At 41.0% G+C, this 23,991-nt stretch overlaps 2 protein-coding genes across 3 annotated transcripts in view; both read right to left on the bottom strand.

Annotated features, from left to right (window-relative positions):
* The window catches only part of LOC134439068 (sushi, nidogen and EGF-like domain-containing protein 1), a 40,889-nt gene extending 23,254 nt beyond the window's left edge, over positions 1–17,635 (bottom strand). The window contains exons 1-4 of one of the 2 annotated variants that reach the window (XM_063188896.1): positions 17,527–17,635; positions 17,213–17,233; positions 9,952–10,073; positions 9,590–9,850 (exon numbers count right to left, since the gene is read on the bottom strand). In XM_063188896.1, the coding sequence (XP_063044966.1) occupies positions 9,590–9,850; positions 9,952–10,073; positions 17,213–17,233; positions 17,527–17,569 (447 nt within the window). In that variant the 5' untranslated portion in view covers positions 17,570–17,635. Of the gene's footprint in view, positions 1–9,589; positions 9,851–9,951; positions 10,074–11,018; positions 11,140–17,212; positions 17,234–17,526 lie in introns of those variants that run through there. The other variant, XM_063188905.1, reaches the window with a different exon arrangement.
* Positions 1–20,593, bottom strand: part of LOC134439079 (sushi, nidogen and EGF-like domain-containing protein 1) — an 83,485-nt gene extending 62,892 nt beyond the window's left edge. Inside the window, exons 1-2 of the mRNA XM_063188934.1 lie at positions 20,547–20,593; positions 20,416–20,459 (exon numbers count right to left, since the gene is read on the bottom strand). The gene's annotated coding sequence lies outside the window, so the exon portion shown is untranslated. The remainder of the gene's footprint in view (positions 1–20,415; positions 20,460–20,546) is intronic.
* Between the last annotated feature and the right edge of the window lie 3,398 nt (positions 20,594–23,991).

Below are 23,991 nucleotides of genomic sequence, written 5' to 3'. Positions count from 1 at the left end.
AGTGGTTATCACCAGCATTGAGGCTCCAAGTAGCTGCCCGCTGATGTGCCTGATAGAGAGGTGTGACGTTCACGAACAGTGTTGCCAGATGTGTCTGACCAAATCCTGCCCTAAAGGTTCTCAAAAACCACCAAAATGCGCTAAATTCCGCCCAAATTCAACAAATTACATTGACCTCTATGGACCCAAAATGGCTCAAAAAAACCGCCAAATGGCCAATTTTGCCCGCCAACGCTCATCCCAAGTAGCCCAATTGGGCGGGCACCCGCCCAATCTGGCAACACTGTTCATGAACGAGTCAGTGTTTTTGAACGGCTCCCTGAAGTGAACTATAGGGACAGGATCACAGCTGGGGGAGCCACTCGACTGTTATTTCGTTCGTTTTTCATTAATTTTAAGCACGTGACCTCGACCTTAAAATCGGCGCAACCAAATGAGAAAATCGGCCGATGCCGATTAATTAAAAAATAGCAAAAATCGGCCGATTAAATCGGCCGGCCGATCGATCGGTCGGTCTCTACTAGCTAGCATTTCAGATGATGTGGCTCTGAACAATAGCCTGACCAGGTGATTTTTGCATGAAAATAGTTCACTTGGAAGCTACTGGAGTTGTTCTTCGGGCGTGAAAATGCATTTAGACCCGCAATTTAAACTCGGAGAGTCAGAGCGCACCCGTGACAAAAAAGGCTTCATCTCAGTTCGAATGTTGAAGAACGCTATTTATACCTAAATCAGTGCTCGCTTAAAGTGGAATAACTTAGGAATGGAATAAGCTAGAAACAAACCGTAAAATTATACAGACAGATGCGTTTTTGGGCTTTTCAACAAGCATGTGTGTGTGACTGTTCAAAAAATGATGAAATTGGCTGGGAGTCTACAGCTAAATTCCAAAAAACGGCTGGTATTGAATGTGTTAAAACAAATTATGGCGAAATCACTGGCAACATTGTCACTGCCAACATTCGCAGACGTTGGCAAGAAAGGAAAGGGGACACGTCTTTCAAGCTTGAAGTAAAATGTTCAATTAGGCCTAGTTGGTGAACAAACATGGGATGAATGGATGCATCCATGAGCAAGTCATCTGTTAACAGGAAAATTAAATTGTATGTAATGACCAGAAAATCATTATGACTATGCTTGCGGTTATGGAATTACAGTGGCGTCAGTGAACTCGGCGACTCCCTCAAAATGTATCCGTGAAACATGCAAATAAACTAGGCTACCTCCTAGCAAGAGTTGTATAAATAGTTGGACTATTAAAAGTTATTATACTCTGTGAAATGCAGATCTGAGAGGGATGTAGTACACTTGGTTGACAACCATGTTTTCTCTGGATTTTGGATAGGTTATTTTAAAAGGTGTGAAAGGCATGCTCTCTATCACAATTGTTTTTAGATGCGTCCCAGCATCTCTCTCTGAGGGTCTGTCTGTCCGTCCGTCCGTCTGAAACGGATTCCTTCAATGTCCGTCTGAAACGCATTCCTTCAATTGTTCCTACTGTGGCCACAAGGCGGCAGAGTTGCCATTTTGGACCGGAGCGAATGCGTGCAAGCCAGAACGTATTACCAAACAGGCAAGACGGCTGATAGCATTATTGTGAGACAACTGAGGGCGGAGCGAATGCGTGCAAGCCAGAACGTATTACCAAACAGGCAAGACGGCTGATAGCATTGTGAGACAACTGAGGGGGGCATTCAATTTTCGCCATTGTTTTGCGTTTGGACAATGGGAGGCAACTTTATTTTGGTTCGTCAGAAACTCGCGGAAATGAACGATTTAGAAGTTGGCAGGCAGTTTTTGACACAGATGTTTGTGCTCGGATAGAGAGGCGTTTGCATTGCATAACGCTCCACGGCATAGAACCGTAGTTAGTTGACAGGCGACCCGCAGCGCATACAGCTCTTCCTCTAAACGTTGACCTGTAACATTTGGGGGGGGGCAATCGCTATTCCGACATACCGCTATTCCGACATACCGCTATTCCGACAGCCGACATACCGTAAGGTTAGGGTTAGGGTTAGGGTAACTGTATGCACTCTCCCTAAACTTAGTAAAAGCTGAGCAACGTAGCACAAACCAAAGAAATTGCATAACTCGCGCCGGTATTCCGACAATTCACATCAATGTCGGAATAGCGAAATGTTGGAATACCGCCATGTAACCAACATTTGGTTATAGCTTTTCTCCTTTCAAAACATTCACATTTTCATTTGTGCGTGGATAGAGGGGCGTTTGCATTGCATAACGCTCCACGACATGGAACTGTAATTAGTTGACAGGCGACCCGCAGCGCAGCTCTTCCTCTAAACGTGGACCTGTAACATTTGGTTAGCTTTTTTTTCTTTCATAACATTCACATTTTCCTCCGCTTTTCTCCAGTCCACAAACTCGGGTTCAGAGGTCTGTGTGTAGCCTACGAGCCTCCCTTTTAATATTCCCAGCGAGTTTACTTCTGCCTTTTCAGTAGGCCTACCCTAGTCAGTTTGCGCTGCGCACTGGAGAGCTGGGGCATTTGACATACGGTGTGTTTAGCCTACTCGTAGCCTACAGGGAGGTTCTTTCGTTGGCGGGCTCGTACCCCACAGGTGCTTTTCGCTGCGCTCAGAGAGAGCACAGGACAGAACGCGTCTTTCGTAATTGCTTTGTAGTCGTGTGAATTTGGTAAACTCTGGCACGGGAGCTCACTGCTTTGTGCCTTGACGGTGAAGCTGGTTTTGAAAAATAAGCGCATAATTCACCTAAAGGGTGAACCCATAAGCGCATGATTCACCCAAACGATTTTATTTATTTATTATTTGTCGATGTTTAAATTCTTTCCCACATGCACATGATGCTGAAATGGCGTGATACTAAAGGTTGATACTAATAAATGTCTGGTCATTTGTAATGTAGCCTACTTCATCTATTTGAAATCATATGGTTCTTTTCCAAATCCAAGAATGATAAGCTTATTATAGCCTAAACTGCAAAAAATAAAGCCATGTCTTGCCATTTTGCTGCCTGCCACATTATTTGGAGTGTCCATGATGACCAATAAACAAAAAGTACATCCTCAGGGGGGCGTTGACAGGTTAGGAGGAGGCCAGGGGGGTGTTTGGGGGGGAAAAATTGCATTGTTGGAACTGGCATAGAGGGACGCATCTGTTGTCCGCCTGTCGGCCTTGTTATAAATGATAAAAATGTGACAAATAGCAACCTGTGAGCTTCAATAAGCATTTGCAAATCACAGACAATCACTTTGCCAATAGGCCTACCACAATCACAGGTGAACTAAACAGGCCACGGCTAACCAGAGGACATGGTAATTATAAAAGAGACAGATATAATTTGGTTACAACTTGGTCTACATCTACATGACACCACATCATGACACATATCTTATGTGTCTAAAAAGGAACTGAACTTCTTTGGCGGAGGTCATTTCTAGTTAATTATATCGTTATCATGGGATAACGGTTTGTTTTCTCGAGATCTCTAATTAATTATGCTGTTTTCTCGGGATACCAAAGTGAATTTGAAAATATATGAGGGCCGCTCTCGGCTTCCGTAGTATTGTCATTATGGTATGTAGACAAACTATATAGACCAAAAAAATGATATAGTAACATCTAGCAATTTTGTACTTACATAGTATATTACCAGTTATTCCACTGTACATAATGAGATAAGTGTAACAGTGACCCCTTTAAATAAAACCAAAAACCAAAAGAAAACACAGAGGATAGTCCTACAAGTGGGTACACACAGGGGCGGAGTGGGGGGACTTTTCCCACCGGGAGAATTTCCCCCTTGGCGGCCCTTTTTAACCCCCCCCCATAACACAAAAACCACGAAATCTGCATTCGTAATACATGTGGATATTAGTGTTGACAAAATATCACTCTGAAGTGGAGAATTGTAGCCTACCTTGATGAAATAGGCCTATCACAGTCAAAAGCATTCACCATAGAACTAGTTGCAGGTTAGGCTACATCACTCTACTGTTCCATGAAAATGTGCACTCCACTGTCATTTTGACAGTTTGTAGGCCTATTGAAATATCGTTTAAGGAAGACAGGATGAGCACAGGCACGAAGTTTTGAGTGTGGGGATTTTTAGAAGAGTAGGCTATAGGCTACAAAAAGTCTGTATATTGTGAAATAAACCCACCATGTAGCAAAGGAGCCAAACCTACTTCAAAGCACAACCATAAGTCAACAAAATTAATAGCCAAACGGTGTAGGCCTACCTGAAAACGCTGTTTTACACACCCAGCACTGCTCACATCAGAATCTTGTGTGTGGTAATTATTTTGTTCCATTTCTTCAGACATTACATAGGCTACATCCTAAATGTGCCACATATGCAGTGGTGGACAGTAACGAAGTAAATGTAGTTTGTTACTGTACTTAAGTAACATTTTCATACTTTCATACTTTACTCAAGTATTTTTATCTTTTCGGTAGCCTTTGACTTTCTATACTTTTACTTCACAACATTTCAGAGCGAAAATTTAGTACTTACACCTTCGTTACATTTACTGACAACCACTACGTTCCTTACTCGATCCCTTTTTATAATTTAAGGCGGATTACCCGGCAGGTGAATTAATTCATTTATGCCCTGGTTTTCAAATGAAAATCAGAGATTTCACGCTTGTGTGAAGAAAGTGAAACTGAATCCGATTGGCAGACTCAGAGATTCGCCATTGTGATTGGTTGTAATGTGTCACGTGACAAAAAGCTCTACTGTACAGAATTAGTTTTAGAAGGAAAGCGAGCAGAGCAAGACCACTGATGTGTCCACTGTTGCGACTTGCGAGACGAATTGAAATAAGAAGAAACGGTACTTTCTAGTAGCATGCGGAAAGCACAGTAAAACAATAAAGCAGGCGACAACAACGTTGTCAGAGTGTATTAATCTGCGCGTCGTATTCGTTGTGTGAGGGGGGAGAGGTTTAACTCGCAGGCTGCGATGCCATCCTCTGTACTCCACCCAAAGATTTTGGCTGACGGAGTCAACAGTCGGCTATTCGCCCAGGCTACACTCGCCTGACAAGACGAAGTTTGTCAGATAGGCTTCGCGTTTGAACTGAATAATCAGCGAATTGATACTTAATGTAGGCCCTACTGCTTATTTGACTTAGCCCAGGGACGCGTTATCCTATGGTGCAACCGGTGCTGCAGCACCGGGCCCCGCCACTAGTAGGGGGCCTCCGGACGTCGTGAGATTGGACAAAAATTGGAAACGCCTCATTTTGAGACAATCCATTGTATTTTTGATGCATTTCGCCATCCGTAGGCAAGCAGAGACGCATATACATATCTTCTCACCAGGCTAGACAGGCAGCTTGCCCCCCCCCCCCAAGACTGTAGCTGGGGCCCCCCCCCCCCCCCCCCCCCCCCCCCCCCCCCCCTTTGTCGAACAAGTAGTGGCGATTTGTTACAAGTGATCTTTCTTTTTGAATTTTCGCGTTGCCCCCCCTACTGAGCCTAGAATCGCCTCCTTGCATGCACGCCGGAAACGGAGGTCTTCGGAATAACATCATTTCACAGTCAGAAGCATCAGGTTGTGTGCCATCCAGATGAAAACGGTGGTAATCATTTTTTTTGAGTTTGATCGATGGGCTAGGGCATACTGTCTAAAAAAAGATGTGCTAGAAACTCCGGCGTCAGCACTTGCTTCCAGATTGTACGGACTAACTTCAGGCCCGGCCTGGATTTAACCGCATTGATGAGAGGTTGGCAATGATAGTCATTTTTGTTAATGTCAGTGTTATAATCGCTTTATTGTAATGGTTGCATAGCGATCATGGACTTGTGCAAATCATGTAAGCTAAGCAAACAAGAGTACAGCACAACCAACCCTAACTTATCTTATTCTATGGGTTAAACATGTGGGAAATAAACTCCACGCACCCAACTGCATCTCGCGGACAAAAAAAGTCTTGCATGGCAGCGGCCAGGATCACTTGAGGTGTTATTTAAAAAAGTGTTCACAATAATGCTGCGTAGCAAGTGGACACCAACCACGCACTCAACGTTCTGACCGTCTGACCAACAACAGGGCAAGGGATGTATGAAAACAGTAAATTTGATATAGTCACATATTCCTTAAATAGCACTGTTATGGCCATTTCCCGAATGCCATCTGTAATAATGTCGCTGCTCTGTCAGCGTAGCTGAGGCCTATATATTTTGCGGTTAGGGTTTGTTGTTTCAGTTCAAACCATGCCTGGCGGTGGGGTACACACTCGCAGGATTTTTCAGTTAGCAAGTGGCTCTTTAGTACTGGGAAAAAAAAAACTTGTGTTGCTACAATCCACATCCACATCATAAACATTACGAATTTGCACCGTAGTCTACTGTATCGATTGCATACTATTGCATTGCTAATGGCACCATCTAGATGAACACGCTGACTTTCTTAATTGGTCTTGGTAGCACTACATTTTGACGGGGATTTCGTGACAGCTTCGCTTTGCTGTGGTTCGCTGCTAAGGGGATTCCCTTCTTTACGACAAGCGGACCAGCTGAGTAGGCTAGAACTAAACTTTCCTTTGTCACGGTGAGTCAGTCTTTCCCAAGGCCATTGGAGGTTAAATTATTATAACACGTGTTTAACTACGACACGGTTTCACGGATTCGACAAATTGGTCGGCAGCACAAGTAGCAAAAATAAAGAGGACTTTTTGGTTGTTGCTTCTGTTTGGAAGTTCTAGCTGCCGAAGTTTAGTCTACTCTGTTCAAAACGGGCAGTGTACAGATCTCCTCCCCCTGTCAGCTGCGTGTGACTGTGTGAACTCAGCAGGGGGTTCAGCGCAACTTTTATGCTCTTGGAGTAAACCGTTGTTTGTCCCCTGCGATGTTTCATGCGTTTTGAATACGGCTCATTATAATGTGCGTTAAGTATTGGCCCGGAATTGGTCAGCCACCGGGCCTCGGCGATGGTTTAACGCGGCCCTGACTTAGCCCTAAAGATGCAATGTCTGTGTTTATGGCTTACAATAGAGTACATAATGCCGCTTTTGTAGCGTGTTGGTTTCTCGAGTCAAGTAGCTTAAACAAAAAAAAAAAAACAGGATGTCTCAACATGCCTGCTTATTCCAAACATCCAGGCGCAACCTCCGTGATGGCCTTCTTTCCCCTCAATAGATGCCGTATTCTGAAGTAGTTGGGTATATCAACTTTACTTGTCTATAGGACTCCCCTGCTCACCCAAAAAAATGATTGCTTCAAAACTATATGGAAAAGAGGCTTGTGTAAAGGTTTTGTACCTTTAGGCATTACATGAGGGAGTTGCCATGCCCCACCCATATGTTACACAAGTGAGGCTACATGCAAACATGTATCCTAGCAACATGTATCCTTTCCCTTAGTCAGGTCAGTGGCCTACACTGGATATTGAAAGCACTGGCAATACCACAAGTGGTTGTAACAACAACAAACAGTAACAAAGTAAAAAAAAAAGAGAAAAAAGTGGACTTTGGCTAAATATTGGCCCAGTATGTCACAGGCCAAAAGGGCTTTTACATGATCAGACAGCATAAGTGTACCAATTAAGTTGTATCAAGTAGGCTAATTGAAATCATTGGCACTAGCACCCCAATAGACACCATAAAACAGTACAGTATATGGAAGATGTTCTATCTCTTCAAAGGTAGCTTAGAATCGCATAGAAGTCTGTTGGTTTCTTGAGTCTAGTAGCCATACAACAGGATGTCTAAACATGCTGCTTATTCCAAAACATAACCACGAACACATTATTTCATAAATAATATTGCTGTAATAAGTAATAATAATCAATTAATAATTAAGAGAGTCTACCAAAACCTAATTATAACCAAAAAATGATTTGCTTCAACTTTATGAAAAGTACTTTATGGCTACTAGGCTACATGAGGACTCCTTGCTGTCACATAGTTACAAAGTGAGGCTACATCGCAACCATGTATCCTTGGTGTAGGCCTTAAGGTTCCGGTTGTAGGCTATCATTAGTAGTTGTTCTACACAGGCACTAGCCAATAAACAAAGTGAGGTTGTAAAAAACAGCTAATCCATTCTTAAGTCTTAAGTGAGCCTTTGCTGTGGTTTTTGGGCCCATGTTATGTGGTCAGTTGAAATGTTTACAGACAGATAAGGGTGTTCCAATTAAAGTTGAAACTCAGATGCTATTGACATCATTGGACTTAGCAAATAGAACCATTTACATGTACATGTTTATGATGATGTTCCTGTTATGGTTGCCTAGTTCTAAAGTCTGTTTGTCCATACATAGGCTAGAGCCAACCTTAAATGCATAACTACAAATAATAGTAATAATATAATTAGATAATGACCAAACTGGCCTACCAAAACATAATTTTAACAAAAAATAAACATAAAGTACTTTATTGGCTACTACTCTAACTCCTTACTCAAATATATTAGGCCTATACTGGAATGTAGCACTACGGTTGGGTGTACGTTAACAGGCATAGGCCTATAATCATTTCAGCATAATCACTTCTTAGTACTTAATGGCCCTTTCATGTGTTTCCTTTTGGGCACCGTGTTAGGGTCAGTATGACTTTAGAGAGGTGAAAATGGAACTTCTGATGCTATAACATCCATCGGACTTACTCCTCAGTGGGGCAGGGAGTTTTCTGAGGGACTTGTTATGGCCTAGTTCTAAAATGTTGGTATAGCCTTTCACTTTTACTGTAAATATTAACATTAATCCAAGGCTTCATTTTTAAGTTTTTACTTTTCACCTTTTAGACTTAAGTATTTTGACGGCAGATCTTTTGTAATTCTACTCAAGTAAAAAAGTGAGGTGAATACTTTCACTTTTACTTGAGTAGTTTTCAATGCAGGGTAACTGTACTTTTACTCAAGTACATAACTGGTGTACTTCGTCCACCACTGCACATATGTATGATAATAATATTATTTCGACTATAAGGAGATATACCGGTAGTTCTAACAAATCAATGTAATCAAAAACAAAAAACCCACTGCTTCCGTGTTGCTTATCTGCAGTTCACTTCCGTACCACTTGGTGGAGTCTGTTTGTAACCTAAGTCAATAACCACAGAACAAGTGAATCTGGACTGGCAGACTGTAAACTGTAACAACAGTCATGCGAAAATCGGAAAATAAATAGGCTTTGATTAATCGAGTTGAGCACTGTGCAGAGCAAAAACAAATTCCTTTTATTTGTGACAACCAAAAGAATCCTAAAAATCAGGATCCGGTGCATCTCTAGCTTGAATATCCAAAATGTTAATGATACCGAATGGCCACATGAAAATTATCAGTAGAGAAGGGGTGTGGCCAGTTTACTGTTTGACACCGTCACTGAGGTATTGCCGTCTGGTACATACTATATATAACGGCGGATCATCCTTTTAAAAGTATTGGGGTGTGAAAAGTAGTAAAGTTAGCTCAAGAATAAGGACTTATACATTTTTAGGGCCGGCTGAGGAAATAAAACGGCCGCGATATTACATGTCGTGGCCACGGCCCACCGGGACACGTCCCCGATCTCCCGATGGCCACTCCGCGCCTGGGTACACATGAAAATGTTATTAGAATCACCCAATGTTAATGGCAGAATAGAATACCCTTACCTGGTCATTTTCTATTGAGACATTAAAGTTATCATACACCACTCTGTCCCAAGTGGCCACAAACACCCAGGTAGCATTGAAGGCCACATTGGGGAAGTAGGAGTTGATGTCTTGAGTTGCATTGTGTAAAACATCAGCTGAGGTGTACTGCTGATAGAAAATGTTTCCTCTCTCACGATACTCTATAGACTCAAAACCTATGTAGAATGGGACTATGTAATCTCCTGAGTTCTGTAAATTAAGATATCCATCTGTGAAAGCCTGGAAAAAAGCACAACAGTTACTTTAACTGTGAATTTCCCTACATTAATTACATGTTAAATATGTCTGTAACATGTTCAGGAGAATGTTAAACTGCATACAGAAATCTTGTCATAATTTTGATTGAAGTACTGGAGTGGCTGTGTCAGTTGAATAAGTTGCGAATTCAATGAATGGGGCATGACCGTATCCCCTGCAGCTGATCCGAATGGATAAAATGTGCCTTGTGGAGTAAAAACAGTAACATCAGTTATACAAGATCAGATATTAAAGCAGGTAGTCTAAGTTTAACCGCTTATCACCCGGTTACCAGCATTTAACCCTGTGAAACCTGAACCATGAAAGCAATGAGAGAAAATTCTATTTTTTTGGAATTTGCTTCAATATTGGTCCCTTATAAGAAATGTAAAAAAAAAAATCAAAATTTTGTTAAGGTCACTGAGATATTTAATGCATCATATATGATGCATCAGGCTTTAAATGAATGAAAATTCCAATTTCATGACCATTGAAAAATGACTTTTAATGCATTTACAACTTTTTTTTTTATTTAAAAAAGTTGTCAGACAATTTAATTTGAGGATTATCTTATAAAATATTTAGTGAGATCCTGCCATTTTTTTTAAGCCTATCCTTGTTTTAGCAGGACCATATTTTACATTTCCCACAGCCTGGTTGGGTAATTTTTTTAAATCTATGTAAAAACATAGCTGATCGAATGCTTAACAACCTATTTATGAGTGTAATATAGATCATTATTCATTTTTGATGTGTAATTTGAATATATGGGTCCATTACTACAATTGGACCATTTCTCCATTCACTTCAATGCATTTTTTACGAGATCATAATTTCAACATTTTGCATTACATTTTCAAAATTGCAAGTAAAACCTGTTTCTTAAGGCAATATCTTTGTCTTGAAGTAAAACAACTTGTGTGTTTTGTTAAACGATCGTCGTGGTATGCTTTGTAAGTTTCCCTATGGAGCAAATGCATTGATGGCTGACTTCCTGCCACCGCTGGATGGTGCTTATATGTTTCATCAGTTTTAGCACGATCTCTCTGCAACACGGTGTAAAAATATAAACTCTTCCTTGATTAATTGCACAAAGCAAGTGTTCAAATTAAAGGATGTAGAGTTATATTTCGGAAATTTGTACACAAACCTTTTGCAATTTGACGATATCTCAGCGTCGGTCAGGGAAACCGCTTCTACTCCATTTTTGCATTTTTCGCCGAGCTGTGATCAACTTGTTGTTGACCGCTGCTCTCTTGTGACGGTTTCCGTGTACTGCAGGACGTTTGGAAATGACACGCAGGATATTTTTTAGATGAATTTTTTTTGTGTCAGCGTGGAGAGGGCTTTGAATTTGATGCATCATATATGATGCGTCCGGCGAGATAGGGTTAAGTATTAATTTATTAATTTATTAATATGTTGATCTAAGGCTTCATGACAAAGTAGATTCACCACTGCGCTTGGTACGTTGCTATGGGCACCACTTCTTAATCTAGTGAAACACGCCTCTATCGGGGGTATGTAAGGACGCGCGCAGAATGTTGGGGTTACTTGACAACTAAATGCGATAGAATTGACGACTGGGTTTTTCACTTGACAACCATATGCGATAGAATTAGTAACGGGGTCTTGACTAGACAACCAGATGCGATAGAACTAACGACGTGGTCTTGACTAGACAACCAGATGCGATAGAACTAGTAACGGCACTTAGCCAGAAAGTTAGAAAAGAAGCAACTTGGACGCCCGCATGACATCATAGGTGTCCTGCTACAGGGGAATAAAGGACACCTGCTCAGCCAATCAGAAGATGTTCCGTCTGCTCACTGGGTGATAAATGGATTTGCATGCACAGACAAAAATTCCAAACTCCTAGCGGCAGGGCCGTCGTTAGGCCTATTTTAGGGGGGCTTTAGCCCCTCCTACATTAGTATTAGACGCCCCTTTAACGATTTTGGATTTATTTATTTTTTTAAATACATTTTTCCAAAAACAAATGCAGTAAAGCCCTGAATACGAACCACCAACATAGAGGATTCCAACTAAAGGGTTCATAACCATGTTAACGTCCGGGAATTGATGAAGAAAATGGCGGGTGGGGTGAAAATCGTCAGAAATACATAGAGATGTATGGGTGACATTCACTCAATTTCCACGTAAATTACTTAGAAAAATATTTCTGAAACAATGGGAATCTCTTCAGTGACTGTGGTTTATACCAAATCAAGCATGATTCTGTAGTGAAGTATTTGAAATTTGAAATTAATTTTACAAAAGTACCATAATAAGTGAACGGGAAGTTGCAAAAGTGGGCGGAGTCTTCACCCCAGACGTTTGTATAGAAGTCAATGGGAGAGAGCTAAACTACGACCCCTACAGACCGATTCCCATAAAACATGCTTATGAACCCTCTAGTTGGAATCCTCTATGCCACCAAGAAGGCAAGTTAATCTGAATACAAGTTCCTGTTTGCTTATTTATTGTTTAATGCCACTTATATCTTACTGCACAGCAATAACAGCAGGGTGCACAACAATATGTTATGTGGGGGGGACAGGTAGAGGATTGTGCTTTGTGACTAATACCTTGAGAAAAGTGTAATTACTTACACGGATGAAATCTTCCGACCCAAAGTACCAATTTTCACCCACAATACTGTGTAATAAATCCATTTGACATTGTCTTGAAATTATAGTTGAGCTTTAATATTTGTCTTAACAGTTTGAAAACACACATGACTTCATGACTGAATTACTGTGTACTTTCTGGGTAACAACAGGGTAACAGAGAGAAGTTACATGGTATCTAATGGGTAAAAAGGGGGTAATTACAAAGTAAATACCATTAATTGGGTAACAGCAGGGTAACAGAGAGAAGTTTGATGATTAGATGGTTAGAAAATACGCAGTAGTTTCATAGTAATTCTTGAGATATGTGTATTACATAGTATTTACTTTGTAATTACCCCCCTTTTTACCCGTTAGATACCATGTAACTTCTGTCTGTTACCCTGTTGTTACGCAGAAAGTACACAGTAAATACTGTACCGTAAAGTAAAGCGTTACCATTAAAAAAGCTATAATGGAGTAAAAATGACCTAAGTAAGGAACCTGTTTGAATGAATCGCTTCCTGACCACTGCTTCTCCTGGAGACGCGCAGTTAGTAACTCCTTAAAGTTCCTAGTCCTTGTGTAAATTATGCTCTCTGCATTTTCATCTAATCATTTTAACTTCTGTACATAATATTCATCAGTTAAAAAATGTTTTGTTTAGCTTACATATAAGGAATGTTCATTAAAATATGAATTAAAAAAAAAATCACTGTAACTAGTGTTTATAAATCGGTATGGTGCTCTTAAAATAATTGTTCAAGAAGACACTTTTGCACACCTCTGTAGGTGGGCAGGTGCGTAGGATATTATCCCAGTGGGGTTGTCATTCAAGTGTAAAGAAATCCTGCACACTGTCCATTCCACCAACAAACTTTAATACAAACGCAAGCAGGTANTTGGAGTGCTTCTGGGTCTTCACCTTTTTTCCTTGGTGCTCATCAGTGTAGGGGCTCTCAAACTTGGTCCAGGAAGACAGATGCTGAGGCACTCAAGGTTGCAATTTTTTTTACTTTTTTATTTGGCTACAATGCCTACACGTTTCGGCCCGTATGGCCTTCTTCAGGGCGTATCAAGAGAAGAAGAAGAAGGCCATAAGGGCCGAAACGTGTAGGCATTGTAGCCAAATAAAAACGTAAAAAAATTTGCAACCTTGAGTGCCTCAGCATCTGTCTTCCTCGACCAAACTTTAATACAACATTAAGAAGGTCGGATGACCGAAACAATGTTTAATAATTTACAATATTACAATATGTTTAATAATTTAGTTTGTTGGTGGAATGGACAGTGTGCAGGATTTCTTTGCTCTTAAAATAATGAATTCATAGACAAAACCTTAGCAGGTGAGCTGAAAAAATTTCGGCGCACGCATTTTCTTCCTCTGGGGCTAAGCCCCCCTGTCTCTCAAACCTAGTGACGGGCCTGCCTAGCGGCTAGGTGTTTAATGGAGAAATCCAGTGTGAAATGGCTTAAATAGTGTTAAAACATGATGCTGTGTCCTAACTTGTTCCACATACCTCACCTCCATACGTCCCCTGCATTCAGAATTCCAGTACTAGCTAGCTGATGCTAAAATTGGGCTTCTGCCATGAGTGGGTCGGCTCCGAAGTAGCCATCGTTATCTCTATTTTCCATCCATTTACGAGGCTCAAAGTTACTCTACTTGATTCCGTAGAGTCGCAGGGTTGTTGACATGTAAACCAAGACCGGGCGAAACAGCAGAGAGTTTCTCCTCTCCTTGCGGACTTCAACCTCCGGGATTATTCCTGATACCCGAAGGCGCTGCAGTATAAACCGAGGCCTCGCGAGAACGAAAGAGAGGTGGCCTACGCCTAACCGCAGAAATACACCAGCGGCGATCTGAGCGAGTCGAGCGACGGAAGTAATTGACTTTGTATTGAGTCGAGAGACAAAAGCGATTCTGGAGACTAGAGCGATTTGCGCGATGAGCGCGACAATTTGAAGTTGAAATCTTTTCAACTTTCTATGACGCGGTTCGGCGACAAGCCGCGATAGCCAATGACTGTATAGAGGTCAGTGACCACAGCCAATGGGAATGCTTGAATGCTTTGCCTTCTGCCTGTACGGACATACTCTTGTCTCCTCAATCGCTTGTATCGCTTGCTGCTACACTCTGTCGCTTGAATCGCGTCGCCGCTGGTGTATCTCTGCGGTTATACTCAAATTTTTTGGGTTGGACAATCGCCGCAATTACCACCGCTTCATAACTACATAACTACATGTCTACTTACTACGCTACATACCATGTCAATGTTCAGAACTTGGTTAGGACTGTCTTTGTCTTAATCACGGCCATGATACATTTAACTTGGGGTAATAATGGATGATAAAATAAACTGGAAGCCACACATCAAATACATAGGCTACATAGTAAAATAGCAAGGAGTATTTCAGTAATAAATAAAGAAAAAAACATTTTTAGATTTTGAGTCACTCTATATTCTGTATTGTTCTTTAGTTCTTCCTTACTTGGACTTACTGTGTGGAAGTCTGGGGCAATGATTATTAGAGATGCACCGGATCCTGATTTTCAGGATCCTGCCGGATACCGGATCCACTTCTTAAGATCCTGCCGGATCCGGAACCGGATACCGGATCCTACGAAAGGGTTGAAACACATAGCCAACTCGCACACGTGGGCCCTTTTTATTACGTTGGCTCAAACTTTTTTTAAGACTCATTGGCTTACTGCCACACTGCCTTTAACGGCCGCTTCCAAAGGGCTTTCACTCCATGCAGTGATTGGGGTTGTGAAAGACTGACTGAAAATCCTAGGCTACGTAAAAAGTAGAGATGCCCCAAATCCTGATTTTTAGGTACAGTAACTGCCGGAAACCGGATCCACTGCTTAAGATCCTGCCGGATCCGGATAGTCTGAAAAACTCTATTATCCTGCCGGATCCGGAACCGGATCTTGGATCCTGTACATCTCTAATAATTATAAAAGTTAATTATGTTCTATAATTGTTATTCAAAAAAGAGCAATACGTGTTATTCACAAAGTAGGATATATGGACCATACTCATTCACTATTTTTGATGTCAAAGATTTTTAAATTTGTTGATATAGTGCAATACCAAACTGCTCAACACGTACAAAGCAAAAAATAAGTTGCCCAAAAATATTCAACAATTGTTTATATATAACTTTAAAAGGATTAGGAACAGAACAACCATGAGGGGTTTCTGTGTTTCAGTTTGTTTAGTAAGACTGTGGAATGCTTTGAATGTACAGCTAAAAAAATGCCAAAGTATGCATCAATTTAAAAAATTTAAACAGTCAGTATTCCAACGTTATATACATGAACATATGTGTATGTTGTGATACAATGTTTGTTGCTTTTTGTTGTTGTTTCTTTTGTTTATTTAGTTTGTTTTGTAACTATGGATGAAAAATCTGTATCATAGTTGAGGTGTGTATTACACCATCTGTGTTTTAGTTTGAATTTATAGGGGTGGGATTTAAAAATGCTATGCTTCATCCCATTCCTTTTCAGATGTACGTAGGGGGTTAAAGTTGGTTTCTTTTCCCCTTTGCTGGTATTAATTGTTTTAAAGTTTGTTGTTTCTCGTAACATCTAAAATAAATCATCAAATCAAATCAAATCAAAAATCAAATCAAATCAAACATTGAAGGTCAATGGCAGAGGCACTGCAAGGGCGTTATGGAAGCCCAGATATCCTTGATGCTTTGCTGTCAGCTGTTTTTGTTTGTTTGATCTGTTGACCCACACTTCACTCTTCAATATACCCTGTAGATTTTCATGCAACGTTTTCTAATTTCTTTCTTTTTTTTCTGAAGAAGATGGTGATTTTATTACAATATTCTATGTGAATAATGTAAAAAGCCAACATATGTGCAAATAAACAAATGAATGATTGGAATAGTTCATAATGTGGGCAATGCATCTACAAGCCATGACAGTGAATCATTATTGATGGAATTACTGAAATAAAACTTTTTAATGATATGCTAATTATATGGCCAGTACCTGTATACCGTAATGTTTAATCTATTCATGCTGCACACAGAGTCCACCTTGTCCTCTCTTCTCTTTGCGTGGGGACATACTCCCCAGCATCCAGCATTATTTTTATACATTTGTGGTGGGTAATCGTTAGTTTCTGGCAATAATATTTTAGGTTCGGATGACTATTCACCTTGTTTGGAAGTGATTGCATGAGAGCAAAGAGTGGCCCCAGCACTAGAGAGCTGACTTGAGCCCAATTTACAACAATAGACCTATCAGGGGAAAATATCGAGCCAGAAAGACAGGGATGGTCGTTCTTGCGGACCAATTTTGTCTGCATGCAATCTGTGACCTGTTCAGTAGCCCTACAGTGCCCTATGCTATTCACCATTCCTCTTCACTTCAATCACAATTCCTTCAATCACAATTGAGTAGAATATAGTTATTGCATCTTATTGTATTTAGACGACCCCCACACCCTCCACCACTGACAACATGACAATGCGAAACATTGACAGGGAAACAGCTACAGAATCTAGCCAATTAGGAAACAGGTTCTGACCACGCACTAAACTGCTCCAATGGGACTTTCAATGTCGAACACCTAGCCGCTTTCATTTTTGAATTCTTGTCTGTGTGTGCAGCACAATGTTTCTAAGCATGAGAAAACCAGTAGGAGGCAGTAAGACAAGTGGGTAATTGATATCATGGCAGACAGGTAAGATAAGGGGAGGTGCCTACCCTGGGCATTGGTACACACACCTGGGATAGAAACGCAAAGACATTAGCCTCCCTGATACAGAATACTGTACATTCATCGTATTAGCAGCCATCATAATACATTTCATGACAAGACATTATCGATAATGTTGTTCACAATGTAAGACTTTAATCATATCATGACTTTTGTTCATTCTATTGAGTCATCTGTGGCGTCATATACTTCTTTGACTCAAAGGGGGATCAAAATGGTAAATGCCTAAACCATCTCAAATGATTACTGAAGCATTACACAAATCAAAAGCAATATGCAATAAATATTTCACAAATCTTACCGAATGCAACCACCACAAGCCACAGAGAACCAGGAGTCACCATCTTCTGTTAGCAATCCTATCAAATGCATTGTGAAAACACAAGATAATGTTAATGTCAGTGTTGTTATGCTAAGCCATTCACCGCTCATCAATAGGTCTACCTACAGGACTACAAACAGTGACACAGTGAAAGTGAAAAAGGAATTGTGATTAATGTTATGATTTTATGAGAATTGTTAAAGCTCCACAGTGGAGGACATTGGATGTTAAAGCTAACCATAAATGTCAGCAGCCATATTCCATAGTGTAGCAATGTACAGTATACATATGTAAGGGATAACAACCAGTGACCGATTCCACAAAGTTGCGAGACAGCGGCTCCCAACACCTGGCGATGTTAGGAGCAGAGAGACAAGAGTTGCCTCCGTCAAGCCATTCATTTCGTGGAAACGGTCGACCTCAAATGCTGTTATCCCGCTTATCTGCCGTATGGGTATACCGGGTACTTTTTAAAAATCTATTACTGTCTGTAAAGTTGTAGGAACCAGGCACCACAATTTTGTCAGCAAGATAGACACGTTGCTACGTGGGCATCTAATTCAGAAGCGTCTAGAATCTTTGTTTGTAATGCTGACATTGATTATTTAATTTTCCGTGGATGATGTGCATGGTTTCTACAGCGTTATCCCTTATATACCGTCGGCATCCCAAACAAAGATTCTATGAGTGCTTATCTTAGTTGCATGCTTGATGCCTGACCGGTTCAATGAGATAAGAAAATTCCATTGTGAAGGCAGATAAACAATATATATATATATATATATATATAAAAGGCAAGTAGAAATCAGTTGACTGGAGACATTGAAAATGGACTAGCTCCGCAATGTCTGTTTCTCCAGTTAATCTCAGACTTCTGTTGTTAATTTTCGGCTTCAATACACTTTTCACACAAGCCTTGTATGCGCCTCCTTTTTGCCATTATCTTGAGTGATTACTACTTTTTGGGAGTGCACTCACCAAGCAATACACGGGTGTTATGGCTCATTCTTTTGAAACTCGGTCGTCGGTAGATCCGATGTTGTTCTCCCGACAACCGTTGTAAATGCGTTCTATCGAAACAGCTGGGGACAATACAAACGTCCGAAAACACTAATGTTAAACAAACTCGGAGTACACAGAAGCGCTCCGAGTTTGTGTTTCGGAACCCCGATTTGAGTACCCATTCTTTTGCACTTTTCCGAGGCGGAAGACGGAATTTCCGACAATCGAGTTTCAAAACAATGCACCATTAAGAGCAGGCACAGACGCCGACCTTTGTTGGTTTTTTGTCCACCACAGACCATTGGCATAGGCAAGACTGAAGTTGAAACAATGTATAATAAAGCTTCTCTGTCCTCACAACTTCATGGTATGAGGATGGTATTAGGTCGCCAAAATATCGGTTGGCAAGGCCAACTGTTTACAATGCACAGCGTCTCATGCTTGTATTTACATTTCCTTCACCCCAAAGGACATTACTTACAGAATTTGGAGACTTGACCAAACTCTTCTACTGAACTGAATGCCACGCTACCTCCGTTTCCTTGTCAACATGTCGGCCGTGCGTGCAGTATCCATCATTCAAGCACTGCATTTTTCGCCATTGTTAGGGGATCATCCGGGTGCTTTCAGTGCACTAACTCAACCGAAAGCTTCCTTATGAGCGACCTAGACACTGAAAGACAGTGCCCGAAGTGCACAAGTGCGTGCATTGAGACACAGGGACAGATTCTTCTATTATCTCACCACCATGCCTCTATTTAGAGAAAGTGGACATAGCAGAACTGGAAAGGGCAGAAGAATAGTGGGTGATGTCTATGACAGATAGAGCTGAACAGATAGTAAAATACTCTGTATGTTTGGCACCACATATTTATGTGAGCACGCGTTTCAGTTATGAATGTTAATAAATCGAAAGTGCTCAGTCGCCTGACACATGGACATCCCAGTTATGTCATGAAAATAGCCATGGCCCAGAGGCTGTTCCCCAATGTGGACAAGCTGGTGAAAACTAAAATGCTTCTGTCTTCGACATGTAAAATGCCTCCTCATGTTTCATACTGTAGTGCAAGGAAGTGATGGGGAAATAAAGGAGATAGGTATGTGGAAATATGTGTTGGAGTTAACTGACAAAGTTAATGTGCCATCAGTTGTTTATTGTAATGTTAGGTATTTTTTAATTATTTTTCTTTTCTTCTTTTTCATTATATTAATTTCTACTAATTCAGTCACCTGAGCTTGACATTGACATTCTCTGAGTTTTGTTGTTGTCTTCAACTTGCACCACAACCGAAATACTGCCAAATGTGTTTACAGTTTGAAATAATTTGGAAACTGTTATGTTCACTTCAACACTTCAAGCCTATTCCATTCCTGATCATTTGAAATGCTTGTATGGCTTCTGCCTCTTCTTGCGACTGTGCGGACTTCAATGCTGTGGCAAACAGATAGTAAGCTTGGCTTTGAGAAACAGTGGAAAATAGAATGTACCCTTGCATAATAGCTAGACATACAGCAACCTGATCACTGCTTGGCCTTGCTTTCGGTGAGACTGGGGGTGATATGGAACAGCACACAATACACTTTGACCATGAATTTGGGAAATTGGGAACTATTGGGAAGTCCGACCCGGGTCATTTCCCTAGCCCTGTCGTTCTCGCTCTTATTCATTACCGGTCTAGTCTTGTTGGTCTAGTCACTGTTCTAAAATATATTTTTAAATGCTCTCTACATGGAAGCCGTTTGCAAGTGATTGGCAGTGCGTTGACAAAGTACATTGTACATTGAAGTACATTGACAAAGTAGTAAAGAACCTACAAGCATGGCTACAGTTGAAGATATACATTGAAAGGAAAGCAATGTTCTTACCTTAAGAATATGTCTTGAGACGAATTGTCTGCCTCTTAACTGAGCTATGAAATCACAAAGAGGTGAGAGATGAGAAAAGCTGTCATAGCACTCAGACATTTTATACGCTGGGAACCAGAAACAACACTCACCGTATGTCAAGCAGGACAGAATGTACAGTATGTTTACTGTATGAAAACGACAGTGGAGTGAAGTTTAAGTTCCCTTTCACATGAGTGCGTAGCTGATGGTCCTGATTATTTGTGTTTGTGATCAGGCCTGGCCTGGGAGAACAAAATGGTCCGGGCATTTTTGGCCCAGACCGGCCCCTCATAATCAGCGGGGCACATCCGACTACTTATTGACCAAGCGGCCTATGCGAAAAGGCGCAATATTCATGCATGAATCTCTCTTTCAGCTACCAAAAAACACCAGGAAATGTGCTCTGACTATATCAACTATTTATTTAAAATGAATCTTAGTTTGGCCAGTGGTTTAGAAATGCAATAGATGACCACACTCACAGCAAAAGTAATCTAGGCCTACTCTACTTCTTTCTCTAACTCAACCTCATCCTGGCCTGGTTTGACTAGATGAGAAGAGAGAGATAGATTATTTATCACAATGTATGCAGCACTTGCAAAATATTCAAATTAATATAGTATTCAGTGTATCCTACTCATAAATTGACCTAGATTAATGTTAAATTGAGGGTTTCTTCTAACAGGTGCATTACAAGAGGGGTTAATTCAAAATGCATATCTCATTGCATATGGAAGCTACTTTAATAGCTTGAATGATGAAAGGAAATCATGAACAACTGTAGCCTATCACCACAATGTTTTAGTGTGTCAAATATGTTAAGAAAGCATTAACATACTGAAGTTTCAAAATGAGCAGTGCTGAAAGTGGTAGGCTACATATAAAATAGTCTACAGATAAAACTGTATCAAAAGCTTATTCAAAAGAAATTCTTCAATCATTTATCATTTCTAATTGTCCTGGATAAAATAACAGCTGAGAGAGAGAGAGATGTTAGGTCTTTACTTATAGAATATGGTTTGATTGTGCTCCAAGAGGAGTTACAATGAGTTTTAAAAATCCGTTTGCCAAACCTTATCCACACGTGAGACGCGACAACCGTTACACGACATATGGACATTTTCACTGCGTGGTAAATGTGATTACGCAAACGATCGCTGAATATTTAACGAGAGTAGGCACGAGTTTGACAGTCTTCGAAATGCATTTGGTGCACGGAATGCTTTAGAACAACACCACTGGTGTTCCATTTAATGCTATACATTTGGCACACTGCCGTGGCTACTATATTGTTAATATTATTCACGTCAGTGGTTTGGTGTATGGAATGTTTGTCTTCTCAATAGCCTATGTCCGCGAGTCGTGCGCCCGTTTCAAAGCACTCAAGCACACTTATGGTGGTGGAAATGAATGGCCTATTTAATATTAGTGTTTAATGCTGAAGCGAGAGTTGCAGAGAGGCATGGAGTATCCTAAAGTTTGAAAGAACAGATCTTGACTTGACTCATACATGTCAGGGCTCGTAGAGGCTACTACTGCCGCTTTCACCTGCTGTCTCCTAGCGTGCTCCTTCACTTCCAACATGCAGAAGTTGTTGTCCCTCTCCTGCTGCTACAACACTACATGCGTGAACACATTATCTTGCCTCTGCTGCAAGTTTTTTTTTTATCCCTTTTCCGCAAGCTTTTCCACACCACCTTTTAGTTTTAGTCTCTCCATCGCTTGTGTCTCAAATTTGCGCGCGTAATGCAGGGTAGGGGTGGGGCCGCAATGAATACTTAAGTCCGACTCAGGTGCACCAATGGGACACCCCCTCCCTCTACACCCTTTATGTGTGGTCTGATGTCATTGGAGGAGCGCCGAGGGCCGTCAGCACGAAATTGTGGGCCGCCGGTCACATTTTTAAAAAAACATTAATAAAAATTATTTTAAAAACCGACATCACCGGCCCTCTAGGGGCGTCGGCCCACCGGGATTTTGCCCGGTTTGCCAGATTGCCAGTCCAGCCCTGTTTGTGATTATGATTGTGATTGCACATTTGCTGCATACCTTCAAGACTGTAATTTGACCATAACCAGTTTAAAGAATGTGGTCAACCTTCTTTTCATTAACACTCTTGAGCCCTTGCCAGCTTCTGGTCAAATGTGTGGGAAAGTGTTTTACTCCCTGAATACTTCCTGTACACATATTAACACGTGTATGTATATATTAAATTATTTTTCTTGAATATCCAAGGCTTCTGGGGCGCTTTGTGGCAATCTGTTATGCCTCAACATTTGTGACACACATTGTTATAGTGCAGGCATCACCAACGTGGTGCCCGTGGGCGCCATGTAGCCCTCCAGGAGTTTCTGAGGTGCCCACCAAGGATGTCAATAAACACTCACGACTACAACATTTTAGTCGCAGTTAATGCTTTTCTTAATTTGAATATGAGATTATTTCTTTATAGCCTATACAGAATATTTCCTTATAACTTAGAAGCAAATAATCATTCAATCTAGTGTATTTTGGAATGATGTCAAGACATCAGCAGGGATTAAAGTTTTCCGTCGCTACGACGGAATTCCGTCAACTGGATTTTCGTTTTGACGGATTTCCGTCCGTATAATTTATGTCAATTAATTTACAATTTTTACTTTCCAACTGAACTCAAATCGAGAGCACTCCTGGTCATGAGAAGGGGACGAGAGGTGTGTTTGGTGTAGGCCTACGGATGTAGTTAGGCTATACACTCCACCATTGGCGGTGTGATACAACATTCACTCATCAGTAGCCTAGTTTTGGGTCATGCCCTGTTCTTCCGTGTTTCAAAAAAAAGTACACGAGCGGTCAACAATTCTGTGGCAGCGCAACGCGAGAGATTAAAAAAATAAATAGCCAAAATTGTTGCTGATGGCAGAAAAGAAAATAATTGTAATACAATGTATAAAGTGCAGTGACGTTTCCATATCATTGCACCTGCCGTGGCAGATATTTAGAAAAAAAAATGAATAGTTTACTTCGACTGCGTATGATGTCCTTCTCATGAAGGGTTTGCCTTTTAAGCATTGTGACTCTTACTAGCATTATTCATAGCCCCAATGGGACGACTATGGCAGCTAACTAGGATAGCCTACCATGCGTTTCATCCTCAAAGTTTAGCGCGTTTGACTGGCTGCGTGTAGAGCTAGTTGTCTTTTGACAACGGATAATTCACAGTCTCATCTGTACTCATAGCAGATTAACTTTGTTGTTGCCGATATATATATTCAAGAAATAAGTTAAAATGGGTTGCATTTGGGTCACGGATAGGCTATCCCTGGCAGAGCCAATTTATGCGTCTTGTTCTGGGAAGCAGTGTTCTGATGGGTGGACTCATGGTCGATAAATGCCGTTTCGACGTTTGTTTCACTTTCAAGGCTGGTTACTGTGTGACGCTATTTCTGCTAACTGGAATAGTGTGCAGCAGCAACAGTTGTGTGTGCGCTTGTTTTTGAGTGGCTCAACGTCTGTGCCCATCTTCTCGGACTATGCGTTTCGTTTGAGTTCAGTTAGCCTATTTGCGCACTGCGC

Source organism: Engraulis encrasicolus, chromosome 2 (assembly GCF_034702125.1).
Source record: "Engraulis encrasicolus isolate BLACKSEA-1 chromosome 2, IST_EnEncr_1.0, whole genome shotgun sequence".
NCBI lineage: Eukaryota > Metazoa > Chordata > Actinopteri > Clupeiformes > Engraulidae > Engraulis > Engraulis encrasicolus.
This window is presented reverse-complemented; position numbering and strand designations above follow the sequence as displayed.